This window comes from Dromiciops gliroides, chromosome 1, assembly GCF_019393635.1.
Source record: "Dromiciops gliroides isolate mDroGli1 chromosome 1, mDroGli1.pri, whole genome shotgun sequence".
Taxonomy (NCBI): domain Eukaryota; kingdom Metazoa; phylum Chordata; class Mammalia; order Microbiotheria; family Microbiotheriidae; genus Dromiciops; species Dromiciops gliroides.
The window spans coordinates 16,585,188-16,606,428 of NC_057861.1; the positions used below are offsets into that span (position 1 = coordinate 16,585,188).

The 21,241-nt window shown below is 47.7% G+C and overlaps 2 protein-coding genes across 5 annotated transcripts in view; one reads left to right on the forward strand and one right to left on the reverse strand.

Annotated features, from left to right (window-relative positions):
• The window catches only part of ALKBH2 (alkB homolog 2, alpha-ketoglutarate dependent dioxygenase), a 32,764-nt gene extending 32,457 nt beyond the window's left edge, over positions 1-307 (forward strand). For all 3 annotated transcript variants that reach the window (XM_043974907.1, XM_043974900.1, XM_043974917.1), the window contains exon 4: positions 1-307. In XM_043974907.1, the coding sequence (XP_043830842.1) occupies positions 1-307 (307 nt within the window).
• The window catches only part of USP30 (ubiquitin specific peptidase 30), a 27,938-nt gene continuing 6,978 nt past the window's right edge, over positions 282-21,241 (reverse strand). The window contains exons 3-13 of one of the 2 annotated variants that reach the window (XM_043974890.1): positions 19,554-19,736; positions 18,031-18,146; positions 14,152-14,250; positions 13,331-13,373; positions 11,020-11,114; positions 9,998-10,057; positions 9,500-9,586; positions 8,749-8,829; positions 8,452-8,644; positions 3,420-3,531; positions 282-2,781 (exon numbers count right to left, since the gene is read on the reverse strand). In XM_043974890.1, coding sequence (XP_043830825.1) covers positions 2,514-2,781; positions 3,420-3,531; positions 8,452-8,644; positions 8,749-8,829; positions 9,500-9,586; positions 9,998-10,057; positions 11,020-11,114; positions 13,331-13,373; positions 14,152-14,250; positions 18,031-18,146; positions 19,554-19,736 — 1,337 coding nt within the window. In that variant the 3' untranslated portion in view covers positions 282-2,513. Of the gene's footprint in view, positions 2,782-3,419; positions 3,532-8,451; positions 8,645-8,748; positions 8,830-9,499; positions 9,587-9,997; positions 10,058-11,019; positions 11,115-13,330; positions 13,377-14,151; positions 14,251-18,030; positions 18,147-19,553; positions 19,737-21,241 lie in introns of both variants that reach the window. The other variant, XM_043974883.1, reaches the window with a different exon arrangement.

A 21,241-nucleotide genomic window follows, 5' to 3' on the forward strand; every position in this document is an offset into this window, starting at 1 on the left:
ATACAAAGATGGCTGTGATCACATCGGAGAACACCGGGATGATGAGAGTGAGTTGGCTCCCCAGAGCCCCATCGCGTCTGTATCCTTTGGAGCCTGCCGGGACTTCTTCTTTCGGCACAGAGATTCCCGAGGGAAAGAGCCCTCACGGCGTGTTGAGGTGGTGAAGGTTCAGCTGGCCCATGGGAGTTTACTAATGATGAACTACCCCACCAACGTCCACTGGTATCACAGCCTCCCTGTAAGAAAAAGGATTCTGGCTCCACGGGTCAATCTGACATTTCGTAAGATTCTGCTTTCTAAAAGATAAATGCTTTTCTTCACTCTCATTAAGCCTTGTTTTTTTTTGATAGAAAAATCAATTTTCCTTATGGTTCTCTGTCAAGGAGGGGCTAGTTGGCATTTCAGACAGCAGCAGCATGGGAAACAAAGCACGGTAGTCACCCAGAATGCAAAATTTAAAGAGGATAAAACAGCACATGTTGATTTGTTGAAGACTGTCTTACAGACTTTTGTCTTTGCAATGAAACGTAAGCTGCAAAACCACTGCCAATTTACCTTTTTAATAAAGAGTCTTTATTGCCATAATCCACACAGCAGGTACAAAAACAGATGCTCTTAGCAGAGGCACAAAACCAGTGGTTTGTACTGGAAACTACTCATTAAACTTCAGTTTTGCCATGAGGAACTAAATTAATCATTTACCCCAACCTCAAAAATCAGTCATCTGGCTTTCGGGTAATAATTGCTAATAAATTAGAGAACTGTCACATTTTACAGAACATAGTTAATGGTTTTTCTCTCTGCAAACGTCTTTCACAGTTATCTACCTTGGGCTAAGCCTCTCTTCTGACCTGCAGAGAGATGCCACTTAAAAACCTCCCTGTTCACGTCTCTCTGAAGGAAATCTGCAGCATTTCAGCAAGTGCTAACTCAAGGACGCAGCCTAGATCTGTCCCGTGCTTGCTTCTCTGGCCTGGGGCAAGAGCAGATCCATTCATTTCAGGGTCAAAACCAACGGGGTGAAGGAATGAGCTGAAGCGAGCAGCAAAGTGCAGGGAATCATTCAGGCCTGTGAGCTGGGACTGAGCAAGCCCCACCCCAAGGCATCTTCAGAGCACACCCTGCTGAGCCAAGATGGAAAAGAAGGCCTCACTCGGAAATTCTTACACAAATGCACCATCTTGGGCAGACAGATTGGCAGATCTTAACTTGAGAGGCTTTCTGGATGCATCTGAGCCCAAGTCTTATCTCTGGAGAGTTTGCGGTTTTAGTGTAGACATGATTCTTGCTTTATCTAGTTTTTAAAACCTTAAATAAAACACAGGCAGGCCCTAGGCAGCTAACAAGTTTTTCAGCCCTAGAGTCTGGTACCTGGCCTTAAGAACTCTGAAAAAAGGCAATGAGAACATGATTAAAATGGGTACTTATTATAATAGTCTTATGAGCAAAATGTGCACAGGAGCATGTGGGGAATGAATTGACTATACAGATGTTTGCGTGTGTGTGTGTGTGTGTACGTACATATGTGCGGTGACAGGGTGCTGGGTGATAAACACAGCTATTCTACATGGCCGCTGGAGCTGCTTTTGAAAGAAGGGGCCAGTTCCGCTTTGGAGCAGGACCAGACTAGCTTGAATTCACATCCCTCGTGAGTGACCCAGCTCTGAGGTCCGTACCAGGCTGCCCTATGTCAGGACAGCCTAGGACGAGCTGACCAAACCAGAGCACGGACACTTAGGATGTGCGAAGCACACCCGGCCTTGTGCAGGTCACACACACACACACGAGGCTCAGACAGCAAGGAAGTTTTTTTGTTACAAAGGACACAGCGGTTCGCCTTGGCCAGGCCCTCTTCCAACATGGAAAGACCTGACCTGTTAGAAAAGGACATACAAAAGTGGGCTGCATCGGCTCCTCTGCTAAGAAAACAGGGAGTCAGGCATCTCAAGAGGTTGTTCTCAGCTTCACTGAGCTACACAGGTTTTGGACATGACCCATGACAAAAGTGACTGGCTGGACTATAATCATTTAAACAAGGGGAAGGCACTTCTTATCTCTGAAATGGCTGCCTTTAATAACTATGGAAGTTCTCACTCACAGCTTCTACAAGCCTACTTTTGAGTAGGGAGATCGGACCTGAAGTTTTTTAGAACTGGACAAAGTGAATCTCCTTAAAACTTGCAATTTACCAATCCACGTGTGAAGAGGCGGCCTTGGGCTTCTGGACCTCTGCAGTCCCCAGTGTCAGCCAGGGCTGAAGATGTCCAGTAGACACGACGGGTGCTTCCCACCCCCTGATGCTCCAGAGGGCCTGCCGCGATCAGACCCGCTTCCAGTGTCTTGGTTTGAGCATGGATCAGGAGACGACGGCTCCTGAGAAGCGCCCGCCATCGCCACCACACCGGAATGTCCAAGGACTGCAGTCAGGCTGTTTCATAGCGTAGGCAGAGAAGATTTAGGGGTTTTGTTCTGAACAGTGTTGAGCACTCTGCTCGGCCCGGCCCTCGGCGGTTTCACTCTTCAGACTTGTATTCCTGACTTTGGTGTTGTGGGGCTTTTGAAAGGACCCGCTCGTAAAAGAGCAGATAGGCGCTCGAAGACAAGACCTCCTGCAAGCTTGCCTTTCGAACGGCGTCATCCGAGACCCACAACCACTGGCTGCTGGCGGACAGAGGGTTCTTCGCAGAAGGAGGAGAGCGTCGGTAAGTCACAAAGTGACCAGAATGCATATCTCCATGATGGACTACGACAGCCATCAGCCGGAAGAGGTACACCGAAGAGCTGAAGGCCAAGCAAACGAGACACGACCATTTTCAACAAACACATTAAAGGACGTCCCAGAACTATAGCATTTTTTTTTTTTTTTAGTGAGGCAATGGGGGTTAAGTGACTTGCCCAGGGTCACACAGCTAGTAAGTGTCAAGTGTCTGAGGCTGGATTTGAACTCAGGTCCTCCTGAATCCAGGGCCGGTGCTCTATCCACTGCGCCACCTAGCTGCCCCAGAACTATAGCATTTTGAGGGAGAAGGGACCTAGTGCTTTTTCAGATGGAGAAATGGAATTCCAGAGTGGTGGATTTTAAGTTGGACACTTAAAGGACAAAAAAACCAGGAAAGAGTCAGAGCCAGGACTTGAATCTAGCTCATTTGATACCAGTGAATACACTCTCCCCTGTTTTAAACCATGAAATCCATCTTAAATCTAAACAAAAACTAAATTTGTCTTTGGATCCTCATGAACAAATATACTTGAAAATGCTAATTTGCTCTTAGAAATATTCAGGATCAATCAATAAAGCATTTATTATATGTCAGAAACTATACTAAGTGCTAGGGATATAAAGACAAAAGAATAAACAAGGCTAGGAGAATTCCTGGTAGCTTATGATGCATAAAACAAATGTGTTGGCAGCCACTTACCTATAGTCAGGAACACCTGGGAGAGAAAAGTTTCCTGGGGTTGGTAGCAGCATTGGGGAGGAGCAAGCCCCATTGACAAAAAGTGCTTTGGTCCTGCCAGGCTGAGCAGAGGCTGCAAGGGAAAGGGATTTTTGGCAATTTGGAGCAGCAAGATCTTAGGCCACAATCATCACACTCAGAGTAATCAGCCCTGGAAACTAACATTTCTTTCTTTCTTTCTTTCTTTTTTTTTTTTAAGTGAGGCAATGGGGGTTAAGTGACTTGCCCAGGGTCACACAGCTAATAAGTGTTAAGTGTCTGAGGCCAGATTTGAACTCAGGTACTCCTGATTCCAGGGCCAGTGCTCTATCCACTGCACCACCTAGCTGCCCCGAAACTAACATTTCTTAGCCAAACATTCCACCAAGTAGGAAGGGACAACTATGATTACTTTGTATAAGTGGGAAACCCACTGGTATGGGCTCAGAAGCTACAGTGGGAAGTAAGAAGACTGATTATCTACCACATTAAGGTTATCCTTAGGACCCTGAGCATCAGTGCCATGCCCAGGCAAGAGTAATTCATAGTAAGATCAGGCCTATGGAGTCTAACATATCCCTTCTGAGGAGCTGGGCAAGAAAATAGAAGCCTTAATAGGAAAAGGAGGTTGGAAGATCTAAGAAGGGCTACAGCTACATTGCTTAAAGGAGAAAAGGAGAACTCATGGGTGTGAAGCTGGGGCTGGATCCCCAGAACTGAGTAGAAAAATATCCCACAGGAGAGACTGACTAAAGGGATATCCTTGCAGAGAAAGTTTGCCAACCAGGACACCGAATTCTAATTCCAAGACAGGGAGTACTTTGCCTGGGGTCCAAAACTTGTTTGTTTGTTTTAACTTGGCCACTGTATTTCCCAAGAGTAGGGTTTCCTGTGTAATTATTATGCATCTTATTTTATGGACTGAAAACAAAACTGAGGAGTCTCTCGGTGTCACCAAACTGTCAAAAGGGTCCGTATCACCCCCCCCCAAAGCCCCTGCTGTAGGATCCTCCTGGGCAAAGCACAGTCAGAGAGTTGCTCTGGTAACAGGTTCAGAGACATCTATATTACATATGAAAATGTGGCACAGACAAGTGTGAAGATAAAGGACCCAGAGAACAAAGGGTACAACAGGCTGCCTGCTCATGGCAAGGCACAATCTGTCACCCACGGGGCTCTGCTATGAAGAGGTGGCCAGCTTTCCAAAGACCCTACCCCAGGCAGCTGACACTGAGCTGGCTCCAGTGGTCACTGTAGCCCCCTGTTCAGCGGAAGACAAAAGGCTATGGGGAGGCTCCCCCCGCCTCTCTGAGGCTCCTGACCATGACCAATGCCGAGCAGCTGGGCTCAGAGGAGCACCCCACTATCTTGGCTAATGTCTGTCCTCTGCTGCAGCCTAGTAAACCCTGCGTCTAATTTTACTTCTATGTCAGACCTACACGAGGAGAAAGATGAGCTTGCAGCGGCACAGTCTGTCATGCAAGAGTAGGACCACTGTGGTCAGGACAAGAAAAGTGATAGAAATGCCTTTTGTGGGAACGGTGTGGACGGAGCGATGAGGGATGAGGCACTCAGAGGTGTGGGAAGCCGAGTTCCAACGAATCGCATGGGCATCAGGAAGGAATTGCAGGGCCAGGTAGGGAGTTGGCCGGACCCCCAAAACGATCAGAAGGACATCATCCATCCATCTAGTTCACAACAGTTTGGTACAGAAATACTGCTCCTGACACCCAGGGAGAAAAGCAAGTGTCGACTCAATGGCCCTAAAAGGCACCAAGTGCGTTCAAGAGCAGAGTCTTCATTTGGCTCAGCTGAAGCTCAACTCCAAGAACTAAGAAGTTAATACTGAGAAACAAGTGGTGATATGAGAACTGAGGTCTGCTTTTCTTTTAAAAATCAATTACTCGGGGCAGCTAGGTGGCGCAGTGGATAGAGCACCGGCCTTGGATTCAGGAGGACCTGAGTTCAAATGCGGCCTCAGACACTTGACACTTACTAGCTGTGTGACCCCGGGCAAGTCACTTAACCCCATTGCCTCACCAAAAAACCAAAAACCAAAAACCAACCAAACAAACAAAAAATCAATTACTCAACCATATGACAAGGTTCCGCCAGGAAACTGATGGTCAGAGAACATGGGAGAAATGAAATAACTAGGCAGGAAAACCTAAATGTGATATGGCAGAGCCAAAAAAGAAACTGGAAAGCTGGGGACCTTTAGATAAACAAAACATCATCATTCTGAGACAAGAGGACCGGTCGGTGGTGCACCAAGGGGAGCTGCTCCATTGAACCAGCCATCCCAGGAACCGAAGCCCGGCTTGTTTCCCAGCCAGCAGAGAAGCCGAACCTACATCTCCTAAACTCGGCCCAGGATGGGGGAGGATCCCAGTTCAGACAAGGGGGAAGCGCTGAACCCCAGGGGCTCCTTAGGGTAGCAGAACAAGTGACAGGAATCCTAAAATACTGGTAATGAGCTTGTATCACACCAGTCGCTTAAATGGATGATTTTATCCTGCAATTGTCACTGGTGTCATCTATTGAACCGTTATCATTGTTACTGTTGTTAATGCCCTGCTGTTTTCTCTCATTACTGAAAGCAGTCTGTCAAGTGGTGTTCATAGATGAACATTATATCTAATATTAACATGAATTTAATGTGGGGGGAAGGGCTGAATACTCTAGCTACAGAAACTTAACACTTGTTTCATGAGGCCCTCCCACAGAGACTAGAGGATGTGACTGGATCTTTAAGAGCCAAGTGTGATGTTATAAAAAAAGTCCATTTGTGCTGGTGGTTAAGAGCTACAGTAAAAGCTGTCATCCTTCTGAGGTGCTTCTCCCTATGGAGACAAGGAATGTGCCTGGTTTTTTATCTTGGCTCTATAAGGATCTATGAAGGAGAAGACAGAGAAAAGATGGTCAGGAGAAATTTCTTGTTATAACTGTCTAGAAACTATGTTAAGAAGAAGCATCATAAAAGGATTTTATTAAGGAATAAGCCTAGATAGAGAGAGGCTGTTAATAGGGGTAGTTTTAGAAGAGATAAAGGGACTGCTGTGATGGCTAAAGAGAAAAGAAAGAAAAAAGAATTTAGATTTAGGAACTAAGTTAACTCTAGTCAGTCTCTGGATTGAACTGAAGAGTGAAATAGTGTTTCTAGAAGACTAAAAAAAAAAATCTGCTATTAGAGTGAGGGTCGGAGGCACCTCTGGTTATGATCCTTTGCAATGCCAAAATGTTCTATATAATTATCTAATTATTTAGTTTATTAATAAATTATATGTTTAGTAATCTGAATATATTTAATCACAGGAGATTAAAATATTCAATATATTTTGTTATCGTTTATTGTTTTAGTCATGTCTGAGTCTCCATTTGGGGTTTTCTTGGCAAAGACACTGGAGTGGTTTGCCATTTCCTTCTCCAGCTCATTTTTTAGAGATGAAGAACTGAGGCAAACAGGGTTAAGTGACTCGCTCAGGGTCACACAGCTAATAAGTGTCTGAGGCTGGATTTGAACTCATGAGTAAGAGCCTTCCTGACTACAAGACTAGTGCTCTAGCCACTGGGCCTTCTAGTTGCTCCATTCAATATATTTAGAGATAAATAACTACAAAAGGAAATTTCTTCAGTTCACTCAATAAATGAACTGGGAGGGGAGTTTGAGCGACATGATTAATGAGAAAGAAACTGCAGGTTTAATTATTTATTCCAGAGGTTGGGATAATAAAATTAAATATGGGAACAAATTTAGAATAAGCAGCTGAGAGGTTATTCGAAAGTGAGTCAGACCGCAATAATTCTTGCTTCGTAAGTGTATGCAGAATAACTACAGTGACGTACAAGGTAGCCGAGGGAGGAGCATGGGGCAGTCAGGGGCAGCAGGAAGGGCTTTATGTGTCAGGTGGTCCTTGAGCTGCATTTGAAAGAAGAGTGGGGATGTTGGGAGAGAGGAAATCCCAGGCAGGAGGGCCAGGGCAGAGGTACAAGGCCAGGAGATGGGGCACAGAGAGAAACCGGTTAGCTTCTAAAGCACTCACAACCTAGCCCCGCCCAATCAGAGGGCCTTCTATTTTCACCCAGAGGCATTATGGGGCCAGGGGAGTTGACTGAGGATGGGAGTGACTCAGTCACATCTGTGCTTAAGGAGAATGGTTTGGGAGCCATGAGGAAGACTCAAGGCAGGGAGCCCGATTAGGAGGAAGCCCATCAGGAGTCCACAGCGGTCAAGGTGAGCCGTGACACTGGCCCTGTGAGTCAAGAGGTAAGAGCTCAGAGGTGAGAGCTGCTGCGGGGGAACAAACAGCAGGATCTGGCGCCTGACTGGATGCATGGGGTTAGCGATGAGACTGAGCTTTACACGACAAGAGAGACCACAGGGTCCTTCCAGCAAAAGTGATGACAACATAGCTGACCCAGACTGACCTGGGAGAATGAAAGCACGACTACCTTGGACAGCAGAGGTTAGGTTGGGTAAAGGGAGGGACCCGAGGGGAAAGACACGAGCTCAGTTTTGGACACGTTGAGTTTAAATGTCCAGCAAGGCAAAGTGCTGACAGGAGACTGAAGCCCACAAGAGACAGCTGCATTTACAGCTCTGAGAGTCATCTACAAAGAGATAGTAGTTCATTAATTTCTAATACAATTATTCCTACAATACTGCAGCCCCCAGGCACCTCTCCAGGACTCTAAGTTACTGGCCGCAGCTGCCCCGGTGCAGGGAGGTGGGTGTGTCCACAGTAGGGATTTCGTTGCCTTCATGAAATCACAGGGCCAAGGGAACGAGCCACCTCCCCTCACCACCAAGATGCAGACACAGCATCACCCTCATTCTGTTCTCCAGTGATGACTGCCCTGGAATCACTTAACTGCTCCAGGACGGAGAGGGGCCTCGGAGCACAGCCAGAGATCCTGACTGGGCGGTCGGCCAGCCTCGCTGCCTAAGGCCACACGCCCACACACGGTCTCTCTTCCTAGAGTGGCCTCAAACAGTGGGCGAGCCATCGGATACCTGGTTTGGGGACTGCCGTGCCCTCCTCCTCCAGTCTGGGGCTGTGTCGGCGTGGCTCGCAGCCAGGGAGGCGATACTTATAGATATCCAAGATGAGGAATTCATTAAACTGCACGTGTTCGTGGCGTTTCAGAGGGGTGCCCTGGTTGGACCAGCTCAGCCTTTGCAGATGGATGCACAGACACTGAGGAAGCTACAGGGACAAACGGAACAAGAGGAGAATGAGCCTTGAGTGCCAGAGTCTCTTGCAGGCCCCCATGAACGTTATCTGCTGATCGATCACATGCATCGTCTCACCTTCCCAAGCTTTAACTGTTTGACAAACGTGGTTCTCTGGTGTTCCACCACTTCCCCATTCAGGGTCCCTTCTGCCTCAATCTGAAATAAAGAACATGCCATTCCTACCATCGGCATCTCTGCAGAATTAAGGGAAGGAAGAGAAGTGTAGCGTGATGAAAAGGACCCAGGCCTGAATCACCGGTCCCGGCTCAGAGTCATGACCCTGGGACCTTAAAGCCAATCCCTTAACCTCTGATCACTTGTTTTTCTCTTCTTTACAAAAGAAGAAGATTCAATTTGCCTCGTCTGCCTCATAGGACTGTTAAGTCATGAATGAGAAAACGGATGTAAGTGTTTTATATGCTGTGAGTCACTGCCATAACACAGGCCGTCTTCATTTGATCTTACATTGGAGGCTGCGGATGAGGTCAAGGTTACATTGACTCAACTGTGCTACTGGCACTGAGGGGATCAAATTAACTTTGTAACTGGAGGTCAGACCTCTGACATCTGCCTACCCTAATTAACTTCTTAATCCCCATCCCTTCTTAGTTATTTCCACTGACCCCATTACCAGTCCATCAATAATCACTGGAGTAGAAGAAAGGGCAAGATGGAGACTCAACTTCAAAGACTTCCATCCTGTTTGGCCGAACACCATATTCTCTGGCCGCAGGTGAAAATGGAGGTAGCCAAAAGGAGGTAATGTTTGATGTGGTCGGGAGAAGGGCTACGTGAAACAGAGATGCAGTGAGGCAGGGAAAGATACCTTGGTGCAGTTGTCACACACAACATCCCTGACGGATTCTGATGAGATGAAATGATGAAGGCAGTGGTCCAGGGTCAGTGGGCGACCCTAGAGTAGAAGAAAGGAAATTCCCTTTTATGGTGGGTAAAGCTGGAGATCCCACAGCTCTCTGCCTCTGAGGAATGCAAAGGAAGCTTCTTCACATGGCTATGGAGGACAGAAGATCCCCTTACCTGGGGATTCCCCAAGCCAGCCACAGATAGAGTAAAAAGGTTGGGACCAAGCAAGGCAGTGACTTCTCAGTGCTGCTGGACATGCTTCTGACATCCCCCCCCCCCCCCCGCAGCAGGCGAGGCAACCTCTCCACACTTCTACAGGGACGGGGACAGCAGATCCCGGGGACGAAACCTTTAGGGTGGGTCTTAGAGGATTCAGGAGTGTGCCTGCCTATGTCAGAAGAATGCTTAAGGACCTTCCCCTTCCAGATCTAGAGAAAACAAGCCACAGCTCAGTACCTACCCACGGAGCAGCGGGGATGCTTAAAGAAAGACTGTCGAAGGTGTCGTATCGCACAGGACTCTGAAACAAAGCAGGGCAGAAATTCCAAAGAGCCGAAGGTCAAGCGAAGGCACCACAGAATACACGTAGGGAAGCTGCATTAGTCTTGTGGGTGACAAGGGGTGTGAGGGATGCTTGGCGTGGAACCAGGTGTCCTAGCCTGGAAAGGCTGCATGGGCGCCCATAAGGATGTGGGCACAGGCTGGGTGGATGGCCCCTCAAGTAATTTCCTGCCCTGAGATTTTGTTTGTCTGCCCAAATTGAGGAGGCAGCACGGTCCCTGGGGAGTAACAAACCTGGGCAGGGTTCAAACCTTGGATCACCTGTGCGACCCTAGGCAAAGGTTGAGGGCCTTCGCTTTCTCGCCTGCAGAATGTGGAAGATGGGCTGGCATCGGACCTCTTAGGTCCCTTCTGGCTCTAAATCTAAAATCGTACATCTGGTTATATTTGAGTGAAGGGTATTTTTTTTAAACCACCACTACTGGGGGCAGCTAGGTGGAGCAGTGGAGAAAGCACCAGCCCTGGATTCAGGAGGACCTGAGTTCAAATTCGACCTCAGACACTTGACAATTACTAGCTGTGTGACAGTGAGTAAGTCACTTAACCCTCATTGCTCCGCCAAAAAAAAAACAACCAACCAACAAACCACCACTGCCCACCCAACAGAACTGGTCATTTCATAGTGTGTATAGACCCAACCCTTAGACTCAAAATCCTGTCAGTTCTTAGTAGCGTCTCTCTTAGTGTAACATCACCCTGTTCGTAGGGAGCTAATGAATGCGCCTCACTGGGCACAGCTGCCCCTATGCCTGGGACAGGCTTAAGACTGGAGATCACATCTAAGTGGGCTCAGGATGAGCACAGAAGCTGCATGGCCAAGTCTGCCCTCGGCGTGGGGCCCCTTGGAATCTCCTCAGCATGGAGACCACCCCTCTCCCCACCTGGGCAAATGCCAAGAGGCTGGGAACACTTTTGATTTACCTGGTGCTCACAGTGCTTGCAGACCATGTTACTGGTAAGCCTCCCGTGGAAAGGGTGCTGAGACTTCCAGGTGCTGGACATGGGGTGAGGTGCCCCTAGAACAGAAAACAGCCTTTTATCCTTGAATCCTCCCCCCTCCCCCATTCCACGGGAGGCTCCTCTATCTGGGGAGCAGAGAGGACTGCAAGGCCAACGTCTGCAACGGAAAGCTATCTTCCCATTGATTTCCATAACACAACTGGGGTGACACTTGTTAGACTTTCCAGACGAATCTTATTTCAAAAGGAAACCTAACTATACAAAGTAGCAGTAATATTGTGAGATGATCTGCTGTGAGCGACTTGGCTATTTTCAGCAATGCAATGATCCAAGACAACTCTGAAGGACATATGAAAAGTGCGATCCATGCCCAGAGAAAGAACTGACGGTACCTGAATACAGATGGAAGTGTATTTTGTTGCTGCTGTTAGCTCCCTTTTCTAAAGTGTTTTTGTCTGCTCTGTTTTGCACAACTGCACTTGTATAACTTACATTGAATTGCTTGAGTTCTTAAGGGGGGGATAGGGAGGAAGGATGAGAATTTGGAACACAAAGTTTTCAAAACCGATGTTACAATTTGTTTTTACATGTAAGGTGAGAAAATTCCAAACAAATAAATAAACAAACAAACAAATAGAGTGACCGTCAAAAGGAAACCTAGCTTTTTAAATACCACATTTAAGAGAAAAACAATTTTAGGGACATGAATGAAGAAAAAACTTGCAAAAATATTTGGGGTTTTAAGATACCATACAATTCAATCAGCTAACGGTACTTATCAAGCACCTGCTGTGCCCCAAGCACTGGGCTTGGGGCGCCAATATCATCTGCAGTCCCAGGGCCCGTGGGGACGCTCCTCTGGCTGAGGGCCAAAGCTCCCTCCAGCTTTAGTTTCTTCCAAAGAAATGATCTTGTGCCAATTCTAAGGACTGATCCTATTTCGTTTGGGATTCTGTTTTTTTCCCTGGGGTAGGGAGCATCTCAGTGGCAAAGCTCCCTCTACCAAAGCACCCTGGCACCTTCTGCCTAACTTACGGTCTCTGAGAGCTGATGAGGTCATGGAGAGGTCAGGACACTTCCCCAGAGTCACCCAGCCAGACTGTGTCAGAGATGGGACTGGAACCCAGCCCTTCTCCACCTCTTTCATACCCCAGGCTGCCTTTCATTGTTAATGGGGGCTAACATTTTCTTATTTAATCATCTTTTTGATATTTTATTTAGAGGAAAACTGACTTATCTTACAGAAATGTCTGTGGTTCTTAAAGGACCACTTACATGATTTGTTACTTCCAGAAATGAGTCTGGGAAATAATACATGACTTCATTTCTATTGTAAAGAGTTAATGATTCCTATTAGTCGAGGACACCAACTTCCTAAAGATTTCTAAAATTCCAGCCATCTGAAGACTGATTTAAACTTCCTGTGCCTCACTCTGTTGCTGGATTCAATTCAAACAGGGAATTAAATTCCTAAAGGAAATAGTCCCTGACTGCAAAGAGCTTTCATTCTATACTCAGTGAGGAGTTTAGAATCTAAAAGACACCACAAATTGGTTTTCCACATTTTCCATCCACAAACATAACCATGAGAAAATGAGGAAGAAGGATTCGTTAGTATGAAATTAACTTCTGAAGGAACGGGAATTCTCAAGTTCAGAAGAAATGGACTCTTTGTTTCATATGGAGGGAGGGATAGGGAACTAGAAAACAACTGAGGTAAACTGTTACCCGATTTTTTACCAATAATAACTGAAAGTTTCAAATGAGAGCAAATGCCATTGTAATTTTTGCCTTCTTAAGAGCTATTAACAAAGTCTATTACACATCTGAGACCTTATAGCTAGAAGGAACCCCAGAAGTCCTATAATCTACAACCTTCTCATTTATAAATAAGGAAATTTAGGTTGAGACTTGTCCAAGGTCATCTAGCTAATTAGTGGTGGGGAAATGTCACTCCAAGCACTTGAAATGTCTGGCATCAGAGTTGGCTGACACAGAAATGCTAGCCGATAGTCTATGACTGACTTAAGTCAATCATCCATCCTTTAAGGAAAACAAAAAGCCGTGTTTGAAGCAGAAATAGCTTTGTAGAGGTAAAGTGAGCAGGAGAAGAGTGTTGCCTCAAAGCTTTGAAAGTATTCCATGCAAGACACAATGACAGAGGTCTTTTAAGTTCTCCTGGAGGGAGTCCAGCTGGACTGCATGCCCCAGAGGGACCAGCCAATGATCTGATGACTTTCTCATGTGACAGACACCCAAAGAAAATTGTTACCTCGTATTCGGCAGCTTATTTGCTGAAGGGTTGTTTCTGGCTGCTGCTGTACAGAAAAAGAGAAAAAAGAGACAGACGATATCCCTCCACATCCCCAAAATACAACTCTACCCACTGCCGCGCCCCCAGCACACTTGTATAGACTTCCGTGCTGACAACATGAACACAAATCAGCATCAAAAATGAAACCCCCCAACTTTTATGAGTTAAAAGTGGCCTCACTGTATTCATTTCCTCATCTGTTCATTCACCAATGGATACCCCTTTGATGGACAAGACTAGCGCCTCCCTCAGTATTTGCCCTTTTGAGAGCACACATCCAGCACTCCTATGCTGGCAGCTGGGGACACGTCCCTGTGGGCATTAGTCCTCAGAGCCCATCCCTCTGTCCACGTGCCACGGCACATCCCTTGGTTATATATCGAGCTTTAATCTTTCCCGGGACTCAAATGGAGCTGATTTAGAGCCAGAAGGACTGTCAGGGATCAGCTAGGCCCAGTCCTCACTTTAAAGATGACAACCTGACCTGGTGAGATTAAGTGACTTCCAGCTAAGAGCTACACTCTGTGCTCTAACGCCAAACCAAGCCTCTTTCTCTACTGTATGTGAACACGGAATCATTTTTAAAATGCTTTGAGATCCCCAACCAAAGAAGTTCATGTTTGGGAAAATAAATAAGAAATGTTTATCCTCAGCCACTGGCCCTGGGTGGATGGTAACCTCAGGATTAAAGCTGGACTTTCTTGTAACTGGGCTTCCCACATCTCTTACCCACATATTTACTACATACGAATACAGGGAAGTGATCGTCCAAGTTTTACCTCCAGAGAATGCACATCGAACAGATGTGCTACCCGAGGGTGTCGATCTCTCTCGTCTTCGAGCGATGACGTGATAACGTGGAATAATTCATGTGCGTCCTAGCCAAGAAGGACAGGTCACTCAGGAGGAGACCAAACAGGGCAGTGGCAACAACAGTCCCGCCCCCTCCAGCTCCCCAAGCCGACTGCGTAGAACCAATAGCAGAGTCAGGCCAAGGATGGGCTTCCTCAGGTGGACCAAAGTCCAGGCCCGAGAGTATCTCCAGGCTTTGGGGCTGGGGCCCCTTTATCAGGGTACCTCCCCCTTAGGGGTCTGGTTGTTTACACCTTGTAGGCACACACTATGGTATCAGTAATTATGTGAATTATGAAACCTAGATACAAAATACCAATTTAAACTTAAAGCTGAAACAGGATTTGATGCTGGAGGGTAAGAGGGAGCCATGGAGTTTACTGAGCAGGGGAATGGCAGGGTCAGACCTGAGCTGGAAGAAGGCTCCTGGGCAAACTGAGGAAAGGACAGAACACGGAGGGGAGGGGCCCCAATCAGGAGGACAGCACGAGAGGTGTTGAGCAGGTGTGAAAGAGAAGAGAAGGGACAAACTCCCGAGGTGTGCGGTGGCAGAAGCCACAACACTGACCACTGGAGATGCCCTTGTACCCCAAGGGCATGGGAGGCCAGGGGAGGGGGTTTGGGGAGGAAAGACGAGGTAAGGAGGGGAGGGATGCAGAGAACAAGCCACACCTCCCTGCACATCCTGTGGCCCTCAGTCATCTCACCCAAAAGGAAAAAGGGATGTGGGGCTCTTCTTCACCAGTCCTTTCCTGAGGGGCATCTGCTGCAGCCCTGGTAAAGTGGAGGGCAAGGAGCAGCTCTGCTGGGGGAGGGGAGCCCCTTGCCAATGGTACTTCTGGGCTTGCTCTGTGGAGAGCGACTGCCCTGAGAGGACGTTACCTGAACCACAGTCATGCCAGGCGATGGTGGGAGGATGGGGCACAGAAGGGGGACAGGGAGATGAACCAGAAGCTCTGGGGACGCCATCACACCCTCTGGCATGGAATGGATGAGCACCACAAAGAAAGGGCTCCCCCTCACTGGCAGGAGACGAGCAGAGGCCAGACCTCTCCAAACGGAGGAGTCGGACGGAGCTCTGTGGTCCCTTCCAACTCTGAAATCTTGTGTGTCTGTGATTTGCTGAGCTCCTACCTCTGACAAGTCCTCCGAGCCAGGTGCTGGGGGTACAAAAAGGGCCCAAGATGGGGTCCCTGTAGTCAGGAACCTGGGGAGGTAGGGCAAAAAGCAGAAAAGTCTTGCATACAGGAGGCACTTAATAAATGCTTCCTGGGTTAAAATGGCTCGTCAAGGATTAGGGAGTTTAGAACTATTCTCTCTTAGGCCTTCTTTGGCTTGTTGAGGGGCCAAATCTTCTACCACCTACCTTCTTAAACTGTGGGTCGAGACCCCATATAGGGGTCACGTAACTGAATGTGGGGGTTATGAAAAATTTGATAAAAGTGAAAGGTTATGGGGGCAGCTAGGTGGCACAGTGGATAATGCACCAGCCCTGGATTTAGGAGGACCTGAGTTCAAATCCAGCCTCAGACACTTGACACTGTCTAGCTGTGTGACCCTGGGCAAGTCACTTAGCCCTCATTACCCCCGCAAAAAAAAATAAAATAAAAGGTCACATATACCTATTTTATATACTCAGCATCACATAAAAATTTCTTGGGCAAAAAGGGGTCACAGGTAGAAAAAATTTAAGAAGCCATGCACTAAGCAGTCAAGACTAAGTTGCAGAGGAGGTGACCTGCATTGATAGGGTGAGTTTCTTCAACCTGGAGTCCTCCAGACTAAAAAAATGACCACAGCTCTCTCCCAGTCCCTTTCCCTTATTAATACATGTCAGCTCAAAGCCTTGAAACTCTCAGATCCCCCTATCCATGTCCATCCATGGTAGGATGGAAGAGAGATGCTATTGTACCCCAAGGTAGCCCACATCACCAGCTGCCCATCCAGCAGGCATCTCATCTCAAGGACACCACTGTCCCAAACAGGGCTTCTTGTCTCTCCCTCACAGCACCCCTGCCCAACTCTTCCTTCCCCTCCACATCCAATCAACTGCCAAGTCTCCAATTCTTTCTCCACATGCTATTGTGTGTCCATTCAGGGTCACCACAATCCTTCTGGCTGTCATCACTTTTCATCTGGACACAAGGGCCCCTTCACACCTGACAGTCCAGCCAAGCTGGCTTTGGGGCCCTCACACACAACTTCCCATCTCTCCTCTCCTTGCCTTTGCACCAGATGTGCTCCCTTCCCTGCAATGTGCACCGTCCCCACCTCTCCCTCTCCGACTCCCTCGATCCAGTGCTACCTTCTCCACAAGCTTCCCCTGTTCATCCCCAATGCCAGTGCCTCCCTCAAAATCCCCTTGTATTTATTTCTACTTCTTCCACTATTTTTTTTTTCTTTTGGTGTGGCCATGAGGGTTAAGTGACTTGCCCAGAGTCACACAGCTAGTAAGTGTCAAGTGTCTTGAGACTGGATTTGAACTCAGGTCCTCCTGAATCCAGGGCTGGTGCTTTATCCACTGGGCCAGCTAGCTGCCCCTGTATTTATTTCTGAAGAGACAAAGTATATACATTATAAGTGCATCCACTGCTACGTGGCCAGGTTGTTTCCCTGATGGTAAGCTACTTGAGGGCAGGAGCTTCCTCTTTGCCTCTGTATCCTCAGTACCTTGAAGAGCGCCCAGCACCCAGAGGACCCCCAGGCAAATGCTTGCTGATAGATAAGTGGTCTCTCCCCTCTTCAATCTCCCCCTGAACAAAGGTGCCCCACGGATCCTCTCCTCCATCCATAATAGGGTTGGACTTTTTATTGTTAATGGGATTAATAGCATTAACTGTTCCTCATGCCAAACCAACTTTGCATAATTCAGTGTGACCAGAGTAAATAACTTTTCTGAATAGATTCATGCAGGGGGGTTATTGCTATATTCTTTTTACTTTTTCTTTCTTCTGAATTCATCTTGTCCATGGTATTCAAACCTCTCTTTTTTAATGAGATTAGCTAACAGTTTATTGATACTGTTATTCTGGTGCTTTCCAATTTATCTATTTCTCTTTTTTCAAGATTTCCTCTCCTGGGTCAGCTTTGGGCTTCTTTGTTGATTCTTCTCCTTTTTTGTTCCTTCACCCTTCCTTTCTCTATTTTGTCCTCTAGGCCAGGAATGTGATGCTTTCCTCACTTCTGTCCCTCTGCATCCCTAGTTCCATTCCAGCCACATTTCATTTGGGGGGTGGGGGGCAATGAGGGTTAAGCGACTTGCTCAAGGTCACACAGCTAAGTAAGTGTCAAAAGTCTGAGGTTGAATTTGAACTCAGGTCTTCCTGAATCCAGGGCCGGTGCTTTATCCACTGCACCACCTAGCTGCCCTTCCAGCCACATTTCAAATGCTACTTCCTATCCAAGATCCTTCCTGACACCTCCAGTTTTTAGGACACACACACACACACACATATTCAGATATACACATACACTCTCACATATATACAGACACAGGGACACAGACACACACTCAGATACACACATACATACTCTCTCACACATATACACAGGGACACAAAGACACAGACACAGAAACAGCCAGCCAGCCAGACACACGTACCCTCCCTTCCTCCCAGTGGATCGTATGCTCCTTGAGAGCAGGGTCTGCTCCCATCTAGCCCAGGCCCTGGCACAGAGACCGTACAGATGTGTATGAAAGTGAGAGGAAAGCCTCTCATCTGCCCAAAGCTAGAGCTTCCCATGGCAAACCGAGATGAGGCCGAGGCCGGCCTGTGGGGCCCGTGGCGGCCCTGCCGGATTCTCACCTGCTCCTCGAAGGAGGAGATCTGCCACCTGTACGTCCGCAGCACCTCCAGCAGGCAGCCCGCATCTAAGACATCCTCCTCATCCTCGCTGCCGGCCACTTCTTGGCAAGACAAGGCTAAGAGTGAAACAGAAATGACCGTGGGGGTCACTGGGCCAGGCGAGGCCCAGCCGCCAGGGATCAGCCACCCACCAAACCTAACACACAAGCTTCTGTCAGCCGTGGTCACTGCCGGCCCGTGAGCCCAGTGTCTCCTGGGCCAAGAGGAGCGGGGCTTCTCTCTCCCTGCATCCCCGGCAGAGCCGGGCACAGCCACGGGAACATGCTGGTCCTCTACGCATAAACATCGAATGAGTGAAGCCTAATGTTCACAGGCTACAGTATTTTTTGTTTGTTAGTTTGTTTTGTTTTTTGGGGTTTTTTGCAGGCAATGGGGGTTAAGTGACTTGCCCAGGGTCACACAGCTAGTAAGTGTCAAGTGTCTGAGGCCGGATTTGAACTCAGGTCCTCCTGAATCCAGGGCCGGTGCTTTAACCACTGCGCCATCTAGCTGCCCCCTACAGTATTTTTAAAAGACACCTGATGTTCAGCCATTCAGATCCTGACAAAACGACATCAGGGCCCACATCGATGCTGTGATGAATACAGGAAACTTGAAGGGAGAAAACAAAGATGATCTGACACAAGCCAATGCCCCCAATGACTTTCCGAGGCCAAAAGGATTAAAGACATTCACAGAGCAGGTGGCTCTTCCGGGATGGCTCACTCCTTAGCCACAAGCAGAACCAGGCCTGATAAACAGCCATGAAAGCCTGTGATTTCAATTCAGGGCCTAACAGGCTTGGTAGAGCCTCCAGTAAGGCCCCGGACTATGCCTGTCTTTGGAATTTAAGCCACATGATGCCAAGCAAGGATATCATTCCCTGGGCACCCTGAGCACCCTTGGGGGAAGGGTAAAGGACTCAGGAAGGTGGCCAGCAGGGCAGAGACCTCAATAGCCAGTCCCCCCAAAACCTGCTGCTCTCTAGGGACAAACACTGCCAACTCCCTATTATCAAGGCAAAGATTCCTCAACCCCAACTTTCTGTGATTCCTTCACTAATGTTCATTTTAATGTCATTTCTTCTGGATAAAAGTGTCAGGAAGTAGAGGTGGTAGCAATCATGTGATCTGCTAGGGACTCTGTGCCCCTCCCCCCCCCCCAGGCAGGGATTCAAATAGGAAGACCACTAACCAGGACAGAAAACTCCCTTTTAGTCACAGTTTATCTTGAGAGGCCATGGGTGGGATAATGATCAAATGGACAGCTTTGGAGGCAAGAAGGCTGAGCAGTGACAAAGAGCAAGGGTGTCTGTTCTGCAAAGCGTCACGACCGTCCTCAAGTCAGAAGGCTCTTGTAGAAGAGAACGGTTTGACTGAGTGGACGTGAGTTGGGTGCCCAGTGGGCGAGGCAGCCACAAAGACTAAGTACGCCTGAAAAGAGAAGCGACCGCAGAAGGGTCAATGTCCCCAACAAGTGCGTACCTTTCAGGAGGTGCAGCAGCGTTAGGGACAAGTACTGGGGCTGCTCGCTCTCTCTCTGGTCCGTGGGGTACTGGGCAGTGAACTCCTCCAACCACTTGATAAAAGTAGGACAGGCAGACAGGCCTTGCAGCAAGGAGTTCATGAAGCACGTGTTTCCTAAGTTGAGGAGGCCAGGAACAAGCCCTGGGGAAAAGAGAGAGCAGTGAGTCAAGCAGGCCCATCTTAGTTAGCGAGGTCGCTATTTAAGACTCAGCTACTTGATGCATCACGGATCGCCCTGGGAGTCCCTGAGCTCATGGAAAAGGCTCCAGGCTTGGACACCTGGCTCTGGACCTTCGCCTGGGTGCTCCACCAAGCGGGAAGGGTGGGCTTGGATAGATCTCATAAGCGGCCGGCAGGGTCTTTGGACCAAGGTATGGGTCATTCTCTCGTGCCACGTTATACAGTTTAGAGCCCAGATTACATGAGGAGAGGAACAGAGCGTCACTGCATGGGCTTCAGACTCTCCTCACCTTCTTCAGAAAATATTACCTGTGGTAGCCAGAGCAACCCTGAAAAGGGAGTTTGGAGGTGGCTGCACTAAGAATGGTGAAGACAGGCCCGGCTGGAAAGCTCCAGTCGCTGTAAAAGGTTTAAAGATTAAAATGGTCTGTTGCTCACAGTTGTATTGCAGAAGCCAAGCCAATAAAAGCACGTAAGCCAATAAAACAGAATGGAGAAACTTCCACTGTCAGGAAGATTTTAAAATAAAAGTATTATGAAATAACATCAACAGATAGGAATATTTCAGCAAAGAACAGAAGACCCTATAGAAAGTTGTTAACTTTGGTTCATGTTGTTTTTTCAGTGTATATTAGATTTTACACAAGTTTAAAAGACTACCGTGTTTGTGTCCCATTCTGAACTTCCCTTCTATGTATTTTTGAATGGGTCACTAATACACTTTTCTTTTTCTCGTTATCACTCCCAAGGACTCTCCCCACAAGCCCACCTTTGTAACCAAGACAAAGCAAGTGACCACGTTGGACATGGCTCCTTCTGTGGCTCTAGTCCATCACCTTCTTCTCTGCTAAAAGGGGGAAAGTCCACCTCATCACAAGTCCTCTGAGTTATTGGGGGGGGGAATGTCACTGAATCAATCAAAGTTGTGTTTTTTAAGGTTATTTTCCTTTACACACAGTACTGTGCTCAATAGAGTTGTCATCTCTGTAAGCCTGCCACATATGAGGTGATCCCTGACATGGGGGTGAAGAATGAAGAGAAATAGGGGCAGCTAGGTGGCACAGTGGATAGAGCACCAGCCCTGGATTCAGGAGGACCTGAGTTCAAATCCGACCTCAGACGCTTGACACGTACTAGCTGTGTGACCCTGGGCAAGTCACTTAACCCAATTTCCTCACACACACAAAAAAAAGAATGAAGAGACGACACCCTAGCTTGGCTGGGGAGGGGAAGGGGCGTTGAGGAAGGCTAGGGGTTTTTCCTCATTTTATAGAGTTGAGACTCCTCAGTCTATTTCAGGAAGCAGCTGGGACCTGTTGTAGAGGATTTGGAATCTAATCCTGCAAGTCAAGCAAAGCCTCTGCTTTCTTTCTCCCACTGCTCCAAGGCCACTGGCCACTTCTTTTTTTTTTTTTTTTTTAGTGAGGCAATTGGAGTTAAGTGACTTGCCCAGGGTCACACAGCTA